This window comes from Myodes glareolus, chromosome 12, assembly GCF_982192425.1.
Source record: "Myodes glareolus chromosome 12, mMyoGla1.1, whole genome shotgun sequence".
Taxonomy (NCBI): Eukaryota; Metazoa; Chordata; class Mammalia; order Rodentia; family Cricetidae; genus Myodes; species Myodes glareolus.
In genome coordinates, this window is record NC_142037.1 from 49,128,267 (window position 1) to 49,141,020 (window position 12,754).

The 12,754-nt window shown below is 41.2% G+C and overlaps 1 protein-coding gene and 1 long non-coding RNA gene across 5 annotated transcripts in view; one reads left to right on the forward strand and one right to left on the reverse strand.

Annotated features, from left to right (window-relative positions):
• Positions 1–585: 585 nt before the first annotated feature.
• Positions 586–2,662, reverse strand: LOC148120263 (uncharacterized). Its single transcript, XR_015739485.1, has 2 exons — positions 2,526–2,662; positions 586–2,366 (listed from the first exon to the last, which is right to left on the reverse strand). It is a non-coding gene; the product is annotated as an uncharacterized LOC148120263 (long non-coding RNA).
• Pcdh17 (protocadherin 17) overlaps positions 2,020–12,754 on the forward strand; it is a 90,417-nt gene continuing 79,682 nt past the window's right edge. For 3 of the 4 annotated variants that reach the window (XM_085698284.2, XM_048421887.3, XM_085698285.2), the window contains exon 1: positions 2,020–4,584. In XM_085698284.2, coding sequence (XP_085554410.1) covers positions 2,020–4,584 — 2,565 coding nt within the window. The remainder of the gene's footprint in view (positions 4,585–12,754) is intronic. The other variant, XM_085698286.2, reaches the window with a different exon arrangement.

Genomic DNA, 12,754 nt, shown 5'->3' on the forward strand with positions numbered 1-12,754 from the left:
CGTAAGCAAAGCAGACGCCTTGTTTTGCAGAACCTCGGACTCCGGCCGAAAGAGGTAGAGTAAAGTGCTGCTGGATTCAGCTTTGCCTTCCTCCCCTGATCTCTTTTTCTCCTTTTCTCTGCCCCCACCCCCTATGAATCCAGCTTTTTTTTTTTTTTGAATTTTTTTTTTTCTATTGAGTGAGTCAGAGAAAGCGTTAGGAAGAAGCCGCAACTAATGTCTGTGAAGGGAGGCCCGTGAGGGCAGGGTGAATACGATTCGTTCCGCTGCTTCTGACTCATCCGGCAGATCAGAACACCTGCATTTCTGGATGTGTCCTGCCCCTATACCGAGGCGCCTGGAGAAGCAGAAATAATGTGTAGCTCAAATCGTGCCTAACCTCCCTTTCGTGGTGGAGGTAGTTTCCCCCGGGTGGGCGCCCTGGTAGAACCCCGGTGGCCGCAGCTCCTCACCCTCTGCCCTCCCCAAGCCGACCAGAGACCGTGAGAGCCAGGCTGCAGAATGCATCACGCCAAACCTTGATGTGTTCCCTCCACCCTACGCCTCCTGTTTAAAATCATCATAATAGTAATAATAAGAAGGGGGTAAAAAAAATCCGCACTTTATTTTCTTCAAATAGTCACCACTCTTGCTCCTCGCCAAGGCTTTCCTTGCTAGACGCAAAGGACTGGGAGGCTGGGCCACTGGAAGGAGATGCTGAATAGAAAGAAAAGAGCCACTTGACAGCCCAGCCCTGTGAATGCAGAGACTGTTTCCCTTCTAGCAAGAGACAGGGCGAGTGTGTGTGCTAGGACTGGGAGTGTTGCTTCCCCCTCCTTTCTATTCTGCCCCCTTCTCCCCCCCCCCTTCAGATCTGCACGTCTAACCATGAGTTGCCTGTTGATTTCCTTTCGTCTGGCAAGAGAAGCAAACTGGAATTAAACTGCGTGGAGTGAAGTCCTTGCTTGCACGAAGAGGATGGGATGGTAGTGGCAGCTCCGGGCTTGGCGTAGACACACCAGAGTGTTCGACGAACCAAGGCGGAGATATAGCTCTATATTTTCTCCTCCCAATAGGCTCTCACCGCAAATGCTGATCAGGCTGTGGCTTTTTTGATTTTGTGGGAGAGCCTTCTCCGAGGAAGAGAGGGAGGAGCTTGGTAGGGGGAGGAAACTACAAATCGGGACACTAGGCTTTTTTTTTTTTCGCTGCATTTCCTCTCCTCCCTTTGACTGCTCGGAAAGGAGAGAGAGAAAGAAAAAAAAGGAAAAAAAAAAGACTTGGCTCGGAGATGCAGTCCGCTGCCGCCGCCGCTGCCGCTGCCTAAGCCAGCAATGCAAGATTAGATCTTTAAATGCAGCAATACACTGCCTGAAAGCCGACCATCCTGCACTACGAGCAGACATTTCTCTGCGTTCCAGGGGAAGCCTCAAACATACATATGTATCTGTGACTCTTTCTTCGTCCCTACTCATTCCCATCAATTTCCTCAACGATTACGAGTAACTAAGGATTCCACTTTCCGATTTGCCTGGAGACACACCTCCCTAAGCCCTCCCCCCAACCCGATTCGAAGAGTATTCTGTAGGCTGCCAGAGGGAGTGGATTTTGCAGCGCCTAGCGGGAGCGAAGAAAACCCACCAAATCTTCAGCTCATTATCATCTCTCCCAGACTCTATTTCCTTCTTATCGCCAGCATCACCACGCAAGTTTGAGCCTTCTGAAGTCCAGGCGGAAGAGACAAAGCCTTGGGCTCGCCCTCAACCTTAGGGAGCCGCCGCCTAGCTTGGAGCTGCTGCAGCCTCGCTGCGCGGCTGCTTCTCACCCAGTGCGAATGCTGTAGATCAACAGGTTCGGGCAACTTGAGCGGAATAAGGAGAGACTGACTGGTGCCGCAGCCCGGGTGCGGAGGGAAGGAAGGACTCCCAGACTTGTGGCTCGCTCTGAGCTCCGACGCTCCGCCCCGGTTCCAGACTGGCGCGCACCCACCAGCTCGCACCTCCAGTCCGGCGGCTCCTGCTCCCACCCCACCGGTCTGGGATGTACCTTTCCATCTGTTGCTGCTTTCTTCTGTGGGCCCCTGCCCTGACACTCAAGAACCTCAACTACTCGGTGCCAGAAGAGCAAGGGGCCGGCACGGTGATAGGCAACATAGGCAAGGATGCCCGACTGCAACCCGGGCTTCCGCCGGCTGAGCGCGGTAGCGGCGGCGGGCGAGGCAAGTCGGGCAGCTACCGGGTGCTGGAGAACTCCGCACCGCACCTGCTGGACGTGGACGCCGACAGCGGGCTCCTCTACACCAAGCAGCGAATCGACCGTGAGTCCTTGTGCCGCCACAATGCCAAGTGCCAGCTCTCCCTAGAGGTGTTCGCTAATGACAAGGAGATCTGCATGATCAAGGTAGAGATACAGGACATCAACGACAATGCTCCCTCTTTCCCCTCGGACCAGATCGAAATGGACATCTCAGAGAACGCGGCACCCGGCACCCGCTTCCCCCTTACTAGCGCACACGACCCAGACGCTGGAGAGAACGGGCTCCGCACCTATCTGCTCACCCGCGATGATCATGGCCTCTTTGCACTAGACGTCAAGTCCCGCGGCGATGGCACCAAGTTCCCTGAGTTAGTCATCCAGAAAGCTTTGGACCGCGAGCTGCAGAACCACCACACTCTGGTGCTGACTGCCCTGGATGGCGGAGAGCCTCCTCGCTCCGCCACCGTGCAGATCAATGTGAAGGTGATCGATTCTAATGACAACAGTCCAGTCTTCGAGGCTCCGTCATACTTGGTGGAACTGCCCGAGAACGCACCCCTGGGCACTGTGGTCATTGATCTGAATGCCACCGACGCTGATGAAGGTCCCAACGGAGAAGTACTTTACTCCTTCAGCAGCTATGTGCCCGACCGCGTGCGGGAGCTCTTCTCCATTGATCCCAAAACCGGCCTTATCCGCGTGAAGGGCAACTTGGACTATGAGGAGAATGGCATGCTGGAGATCGACGTGCAGGCCAGAGACCTAGGTCCTAACCCAATTCCGGCCCACTGCAAGGTCACAGTCAAGCTTATCGACCGCAACGACAACGCGCCGTCCATTGGTTTCGTCTCCGTGCGGCAGGGGGCGCTGAGCGAGGCCGCCCCGCCTGGCACAGTCATCGCTCTGGTTCGGGTCACTGACCGAGACTCAGGCAAGAATGGGCAGCTGCAGTGTAGGGTACTAGGTGGAGGAGGGACTGGCGGTGGAGGCAGCCTGGGGGGTCCCGGTTCGGTCCCCTTCAAGCTTGAAGAGAACTACGACAACTTCTACACTGTGGTTACTGACCGTCAGCTGGACCGCGAGACGCAGGACGAGTATAACGTGACTATCGTGGCCCGGGACGGGGGATCCCCTCCACTCAACTCCACCAAGTCTTTCGCTGTCAAGATTCTAGATGAGAATGACAACCCGCCTCGTTTCACCAAAGGGCTGTACGTCCTCCAGGTACATGAGAACAATATTCCAGGAGAATACCTCGGTTCAGTGCTCGCCCAAGATCCCGACCTGGGCCAAAATGGGACAGTGTCCTACTCCATTCTGCCCTCGCACATTGGCGACGTGTCAATCTACACCTATGTGTCCGTGAACCCCACTAATGGGGCCATATATGCCCTGCGCTCCTTTAACTATGAACAAACCAAGGCTTTTGAATTCAAGGTTCTGGCTAAAGACTCCGGGGCGCCAGCACACTTGGAGAGCAACGCCACGGTGAGAGTGACGGTGTTAGACGTGAATGACAACGCTCCAGTGATTGTGCTGCCCACTCTACAGAACGACACAGCCGAGCTGCAGGTCCCGCGAAATGCTGGCCTGGGCTACCTGGTAAGCACCGTGCGCGCCCTGGACAGTGACTTTGGAGAGAGCGGGCGCCTCACGTATGAGATTGTGGATGGCAACGACGACCACCTGTTTGAGATTGATCCGTCCAGCGGCGAGATCCGCACGCTGCATCCCTTCTGGGAGGATGTGACCCCCGTGGTGGAGCTTGTAGTGAAGGTGACCGATCATGGCAAGCCCACCCTGTCCGCGGTGGCCAAACTTATCATTCGTTCAGTGAGCGGCTCTCTGCCTGAAGGGGTACCGCGAGTGAATGGGGAGCAGCGCCATTGGGACATGTCGCTGCCTCTCATAGTGACTCTAAGCACGATTTCTATCATCCTCCTAGCGGCCATGATCACCATAGCTGTCAAGTGCAAACGGGAAAACAAGGAGATTCGCACTTACAACTGCCGCATCGCCGAGTACAGTCACCCACAGCTAGGCGGGGGGAAGGGCAAGAAGAAGAAAATCAACAAAAACGATATCATGCTGGTGCAGAGCGAGGTGGAGGAGAGGAACGCCATGAACGTCATGAACGTGGTGAGCAGTCCCTCCCTGGCCACCTCCCCCATGTACTTCGACTACCAAACCCGCCTGCCCCTCAGCTCGCCCCGGTCAGAGGTGATGTATCTTAAGCCAGCCTCCAACAACCTGACTGTTCCGCAGGGGCACGCAGGCTGCCACACCAGCTTCACCGGACAAGGGACTAATTCGAGCGAGACCCCTGCCACTCGGATGTCCATAATTCAGGTAGGAGACTTTTAGGGTAAAGGGGACTTCACTTGAAAGCTGGTGGGAGTGCCATCCCAAGACCTTTGGTTAGCAGAAAGCCACGTGGCCAGCAGCAATGTGTCTGGGGTGGGTAGCAGTTAACGCAAAATGCTTCACACCCTTGTCCCTGTGAGCACACCATTTCCTATTCAGAATCCCTCTTGTGCAAATAGTTTAAAATGCATGCCTTACCTCGATGGCATTTTTAAAGTTTATTTTTACAGATTTTTAAAATGATTGCAATTGTCAGTATTTATACTTCATTCTACAGGACTATATTTCTTTCCATAATAAGAGTCCTATGGTAGAATAAAAAAAGTAATTCTCTTTAATGAGTTTTCTTCTATTAAAATCGTCTGTGCTGTTATAAAGTTACTATCCCAAATTGGAGTGAACTTCTTGAGTACAGAATAGTCACCAAGTCAGTACTCTGAATCAACTTGAACAAAGTTTCAACCCCTGAGAAATCAGTCTTATACTTTGGAAGTGTTTTAGGGACTTCATCCCCACTTATTCCTGAACTAAACTCTCAGTTGATGCATTGGAAGTGTGACTGACACTCTCAAGTGCTTTGTACATGTTAGGTACAGTGATCAGGAAACATCTTTGAAAAGACTCTCTCTAGTCCCACAGTTTCCTTGTAAATTTCCGTTAGTAAGTAGGTAATGAACAATCTACTCCAAAGACACATAAAATCATGTTTAGGCTATTGATGACAGGGGATGTAGAGTTGTACTGACTCCTACATTACTTGTTTCTTTTTTTGAAACATATAATGTTAACATAAAATGAAAATAAAATCATTGCCAAAAGCATAGGCATTGATTCCTTAAAAAAAAAAAAAAGATGACTGGCGTGATGGTCTAGTCACTGTCTGGTTTCCTTTATTCACTACTGAGTTGTATCACATAAAAATTAATTCTTGATTATCATAATATTCATAAGCATGTGTTGTTACAAATTACCCCAAATGAGCAATGCTTGAATTTTCAATTCAGCTTAATCAAAAGTGACACTTGAGGTGGAAGTTACTTTGAAGCAAATGGACAGTCACCTGTCCATATTGTTATGCGGAAAAGTTATTATTGTCCAAAAAGAGTGTTGAAACTTTATAGTCCTGCTAGTGTAAACCTTCCACGACCTCATACTTAACAGAAGATATTGCCCATGACAGCAAAATGAACCCAACTCATCAGGGATGGTGCTGTTGACTAATGAAGTATCAAGTTCCACCTTGTATAGTATTCACTGTATGTGAATAATCTTGTAACCACAGATTGATTGAAAGTTTATATAAAACACGAAAGAAATTCTCAACTCTAAAACCTTGGCTGCTAAGAATGTCTTTCTCTAATTGTGTGAAATTGATATTCATGATCACTAACATCTCTACAGAGGGAATTATGATAAAATGCTTATTTATAGATGTGCTATAGTCACTTTGGAAATGTAAATATTTTGTATACCTTTTCTCTATTTATACCACTGGCAAGACTGTCACAAAGGGCTAGGATTTAATCGTCTACTTTAAGTACTGTGACTTGAATTCTCATCTAGTTTCCAGAATTAAAAAATATCATCAAGTCAAGTTGGTACTTTAGAACTCTCAGCAAGTCTGGCTTCTCAGTCAGACAAGTGGAGACGATGCTTGAATAGAAATATGCAAAACTTTGGGGGGATGTGGTGCTTATACTGTGTTAACAACATTGCCCTTGTAGCTGGTCTTTGGTTATGGGTGGCAGTCGTAACCTCTCCCGAAGAGTAAAACTCATGCCAAGAAAACTGCAAATCCTATCCAACCCCTCACATAATTTAAGCAGAAAATAGAAGACTATCTCAGTATTCTTTTACTTTTAAATTTTAATCTATTCCACTAACTTACAAAATGAACTTTAGAGCTTACATTTTCTCCCCAAAGAGTCTTAATTTTTCTTAAAATTTTCTCAATGTAAAAAGCTAGCAGTTATTTCCTGTTTCATGTTTTTGCAATCCTTTAAAGGATGAATTATAAAATCCTGATTAATTAATTTCCTTGGAAATGAACAATATTAATATTATAAAAACCATAATAAATTAGCCAGTTGCTATGCCCCCCTTTCTTTCCCTTAACAATTGTACTGCAAACACCTTTTGCTCAGAGGAATTATGAAAATCTACAGGAATTCCATTTGTCAGTGTGCACATAATTTAACCTGAAGAGTAAATATGCTACTAATTTCATGTCTCTTTCTAGAGGTATATTCTTATTCCACAAAATCAAGTTGGACCAACAGCTAGTAGCTCTGTTTTATCTTTATTGTCCAGTATCTTGCATGGTGCTTTGAAGGTGCATAGTGTTCATTTATGAGTGGGTTATTTATGAAAGTTTCATAGCTGTGCTGTGTACAACAGGATAATACGAAATATAGTAACTTTGGAGCTGTAAGCTTCCCATTACAATTAAAACAAAAACTGGTTTAAGTCTGAAAGTATTTTGTTCGCCAGACCTAAGGTTTATGCTTGCAGTTTTTGTTTCATTGTGGGTGCATGTATATTTATTAACAAAGATCTGTGAAAAGATATTTTATTTTTATTAACCTTTGTGGATTTGTACAAATAAAATCAGGCTATGAAGTGTTTAGACTATAGACATGTTTCAAAAAACCCTTAACAGCACAGGAACCATAGTATTAAAGTTCCAGTGAAAATTGTGTTTATTTTAAGGTATAGAAGTTGTTCTGAAGAATAGAAACACAGATTTTTGGTAGGTAAGGTAAACTATTGTATAAACATAACATCGTTTTCCATTGCAGCATTTCCATGTGTATTATTTCATGGGGAGATGTAAAATATAGCATTAACATAGAAATATTTACCAGTTCTGAATAACCGCTATCGTGGCTTACTAAGAACAAGCCCACCCTTGTAATACCAGAGGTAAGGGAGATGAAGGCAGGAATCAGTCAATCAGAAGTTCGAAGTCATTCTTGGTTATACACAGAGTTTAAGGTTAGCTTGAGATCTATGAGTCCTTGCCTCAAAGAAACAAAACAAAACAAAATAGTAAGTTAAGTCTCTGGAGATTTCTCAACAAGTGTTTTCAGTGAAGTCTTCACTGAGAAGAAAGGACAAGGCAGGGACATCTTTTTTGATGATAAGGGTTCCCTAGACTTTGCCTTGCTTTTTCTCATTCTAGATATCTGTGTTCTCCTACAGTATCTACGAAAGTCAGTTTTAGCATATTCTCACAGAATAAAGTGTACTAGCCCAGAAAATCATTTTCCTAAAATAAAATTTCAAAAACACATAATTTTACAAATCAACCTAAAAAAAAAAAAATCATGTCCCTTCACTTCATCGTTCTCATGAAAAAGCAATAAAGTTCATTTGAAACTTGAAGGCTTGCAACAGAATTATAGCAAATGTGAATGAAGCACAATATTGAATGTAAATGAAGTAAATAAGGATATGGTAAGTGCCTCGAGCCAGCCCAAATACGTAAAATTGAGATTGAGTTGCCAAAGAACAAGATACCACGCATAAAGAGTTAACTGTGTCTTAGGAAAGATGAAGGTTGAAGAGTCTTTAATAATGATGACATCCACTGTCTGTCCTTATTCCCACTTTTCTGACAGGAGACTCTCGAATGTAGATTCCTGTTCACAGGAGTCCCCAGGCTCACACAAATTCTTTCGTGGCGTGTATTCCCTCAAATTAATGATTTCAGCGAAAAGATCCACAGTATAAATATTTTTTTCTGTCACTTCAAATTTTGAAGATTTTTTGCTTCAATTTTCATGCTAAGAAGGTAACACTTGATTAATCTCCTGCAGTCGTCACTCTTCATAAAGTATATAATCCTTACTTATGAGGATTATGTTGGATTGAGCAGGAAAAGGGTTGGCACTGTCATACTGCTTGTCTCCTGGGATATTTTGCACTTTTTTCCCCCTCAAAGATTGCTCAAAACATAGAAAGATTAATTTCTACTTTAGTTTAATGAGCATACACTATCAAACATCTTTGCTTCCTTATGCATTGGAAATATATGGAGTATTAAACAATCTAAAATCTAGCCAAGCATTAAGTGTTTCAAATGTCTTTGTAGGAGAGTTTAAGTTTTTTGTAAAGTCCTAAACTTATTACTGATGTTCTTATAAAAAAGCTAATATTATTCTTAAGCATGTTTGCTTCTGTGGATACTTGGCCTCCAATGTAAATGTATATACATTTCTCTATTTCCCACAAAAGGAAAAAAAACACTATAAAACTAAAAAACACAGAAATTTATTTTTAATATCAGATGGTATAAAATTCTTCATGAAGTCAGAAGTTTATTACCTAAGATTTCAACAAATTTTCCAAAATGGTCAATGGATCATCCTCACAGTAAAATAAAAATATGTTAGGTTTTGATTAATTGTAGAACCAATTCAATTCTTTATTTTACTTCACTGTGTAAGTGAGTCTGGTTATTTCAATATATAGTGTTATGTGCATACTTACATCAAAGACTTTGAAGTTATACTCTTAACACCTTTTCTTATGTAAAACTGTATGTTATAAGATAAAAAATATGGCCTGAAATCTTGCCTCAACTTTTCAAATTTTTGAAAAAGCAGTTTGCATTCCTTAAAACAGAATCAACCATTAATTATATTGTTCACTCGCAGAAAGTTCTGTCTATTCAGTCAGGGTTATAATAGGTAATGTGTAGTCTTCACAAGCTTGCAGTGTCTAGAAATAGCTTTATGTGTGCATTTAAAATAATTACTCCTAAAATAACCCCAAACTTTCACCTTAGTGAAATCATTATGCTTATTTTTAAGAGGGAAAACATTCAACTTTTGGGGGTGAATGTTAAGTGTTGTTTTTAAGTGCAGTGTTTTACTACATCATGAGACAGCACTATTGTCAGGTCTGAGAGCTGAAATTTCTCATTGTGAATACTATTTATGTAATGTAGCCCAACAGAAAGGCATAAACAGTGTTTATGGGTTTAAAATATCCGAAGATATTAAAATTAAGAAAAGCCTGCTTGCCTTTAGTAAGGCTAGCCCTGCCTATGCTTATTAAAATATGAAGAAATAAACTTTTGGGGAAAGTAATTATGTGTATACCTATGCATTAATTACTATCTATGAATCTGAATATTTTCAGTACATAATATGTATATAAACACACAAGCACAAATATCTCATCTTATAGATTTTAATTCAAAGAAATTCACTCTATAAAGAACAGCTAGTACCTATATTTCCCTTTGAAAATATGGCATGATGATTTAAAGCTCGTGTGAAAGTAAAAACAAAAGTCAGGCAAATGATGTTGGGTACTTTGGGGACTGGTGGGATGGCTGGAAACGTTAAAAACATATGGTGTAAGGTTGATGATGAAAGACCAAGAGAAATAAGTCCCTACAGCTGGGCTCAGGCCAGTGAGGAAATGAAACTTAACTCCCTGAAGCAGGGACGTCTTGCAATACACTCAATAGTGGGTACATTCTTACAAATGCACCTTCTAATTATGATATTAGTCATTGCTCTAGAATGTATTCCCCTAGGTAATATGTCTGTTTAATAAATCCCACAGGGCATTCCCTTAAAGTCAGATCTTAGTAAAGCATTAGTGAAGTGATTTCTTTGGATTAAATTCCTTCAACCAATAATGGATAATTGTTGGAGAAAAGCATACAGTTCATTTTTTTACTTATCATTTTGATGACAGCGTGACTTCTGCCACCCACTTACAAGACACTTTCGAAGTTCATCAGACCTACACTAATCTATTGTCAACCTACTTTAGTAAAGGCGACTTTGACATGAATTCCCCCTCAATGGCAGCACACAGTATTTTACTGCAAGTCATAGCTTTCACCGCTAGCTTTGACAGTGATGTATTGCTATCCTTTGGTCTCTGGAAATAAATCATCTATAATAAAGAAGTCCTTAATGGCATCAACATTCTTGCTGTGACTAAGCAGAAATATGCTATTGCTTCGTTGCTGCTGCAGAGGAATCAGCTGAGCATTTTTGTGCAACAGTAAGAGAGAAACTCCCAGCAAGATATAAATGCAAGTTATGGCTTTACAGGAGGCATGTTTTACTTACATGCCCTGCATCCTAATAGACTATGAGACTGTTTTCAAGCAGTGATAGTGGAAATCTGTTGATATACACGTGACACAGTGTTGTTTATCTGTTCTGGACCTAGTGACATTCTGATTACTGGTATGTGTAGGCCTTGCTCTGGATCTACTCCAGACAGTTTGATTGTAGTGAAATGGTTCTTATGGTTCATTGAGCATCTACCATAACTATGCTGAATATGACTGGCACGTTTGCATATATTTATTCAAAAAATAAGGCAGTTAAACATCATAATTATGAGAAAATGAATCATGACAATAAAATACTATTTAAGTTAACAAGCTTTGTGATCAAAGAATAAATACAGGTTGGAAAAATGAAACTTTATACGTAACTAATCTACATAAATAGGCTTCTTCTGATTAGAGGAATGGAATATATTAAAATACTTTACTGATTTTGGAATGCGATTTATTCAGGCATTTTGAAATAGTTCATGATCAATGTTATCATATTTTCTTTAAATTTAAATTCTGTGAAATAGTCTCACCAACCATATTAATGATAAATAAAATTGGTATGGCAAAGATAATATAATTTTAAAGATCCTGCTTGCTTCAAAAAATGCTCTGCCAAAACAATATTTAATACTTTTAAACTTGCAATATCTTTATTGATTTTTAATTACTGGAGCACATTAAATTGACTATGTAAAGGACAATTTCTTGTTTACTTCTTTTATCAGCTAATAGCAGTCTATGTTTAAAAGCCAGAGTTTTTAAATTTGATTTCAAGTTTCAATGGTATACATTCAAAATGTTTGTAGATATTTGCTGTTATTTGTAAACATTACTTTTCCTGGTTATAAATCATGCTAATAAATATAGGTGATAGTGCTATTTTCTAAAAGTTTCTATTTCTATTTCAACAACATTCACATATAAAACTTGCAATAAAACTTGAGAACTGACTAAATAACTCATGTCCTCTGCATAACTATGGTGCTATATAATTGTATCTTTCATCTTTATTTTCACATAATAATTTAAAATATGGTTAGTATGTAAGATATAAATATATACACTTATATCATTTCTGCCTGAACTCTTAATAATCATATGGATACATACAATTTTAATATACTCCAGTGAAACTCAACCCAACATTAAAGTTTGATTGTATCCTAAATTTAATTTCTGTATACTTGTCCAAATAGCAATTTACAGTTACAGTTATTTTATTGCTAAAGGGATTCAAGGATCATAAAGCTCTGTTATTCTTATAATCATAATCCAGACTATGGTTTTAGCAAATTCATAAATTTGTTCTTCCTTTGTAAATATTCTTATCCATTTTTTCTCCCTTAATACACAACAGTGTTTTTCAAACCATAGTTCTCAATATAAATGTCTTTGCTAGAGCTGTTTAGTTTTCAGACACATTATTTGATCACACTACTGTAAGATTATCGTATGACTGAATATTCAATGTTATTTTATTTTTTTTGCAGCACCACAAAAATTGGGTATAGAATTAAGTTGCTTTTCATACAGAAAACAAGTAATTTCCACTCATTATAAAGTGGCACTGTGTGCTTCTTATAAGAGCTTTCTTTTAGTAGATGCTATAATAATAGGAAATTAAGAAATCTGAGTCAATTGCCTATAAACTTACGAACAACGTACTAAGAAAACTATCTCACTTCTCTCTTTTGGAAGCTAAGAGAATTGACTTTTATTTAAAGGAGTATTAGTCTAACCCAAGCCTGACAATTTCTTAGTGATACATATTTTCAAAATTGTTAGTCACACAAATATTCTGACAACTTTTAAAATTGATTACTTGAGTAGTAGGGTTATATTGTGAAAAATAGATAATATATAATCTAAATTTTGGTGATCTCTTTCTTGGGACACCCTGGCCTTGATTTCTAGCTTGTTTTGCAGTCTTTCGTATACGCTAGGAAGGTTTGCCCAAGATAAACTCGTTGCACCAAGAACAAACATTGATGCATAGTAAGTCACCAGAAGAAGTTTCCCACCTTTACTATCATTTTCATTATGCTTAAAAAAGGATTACAG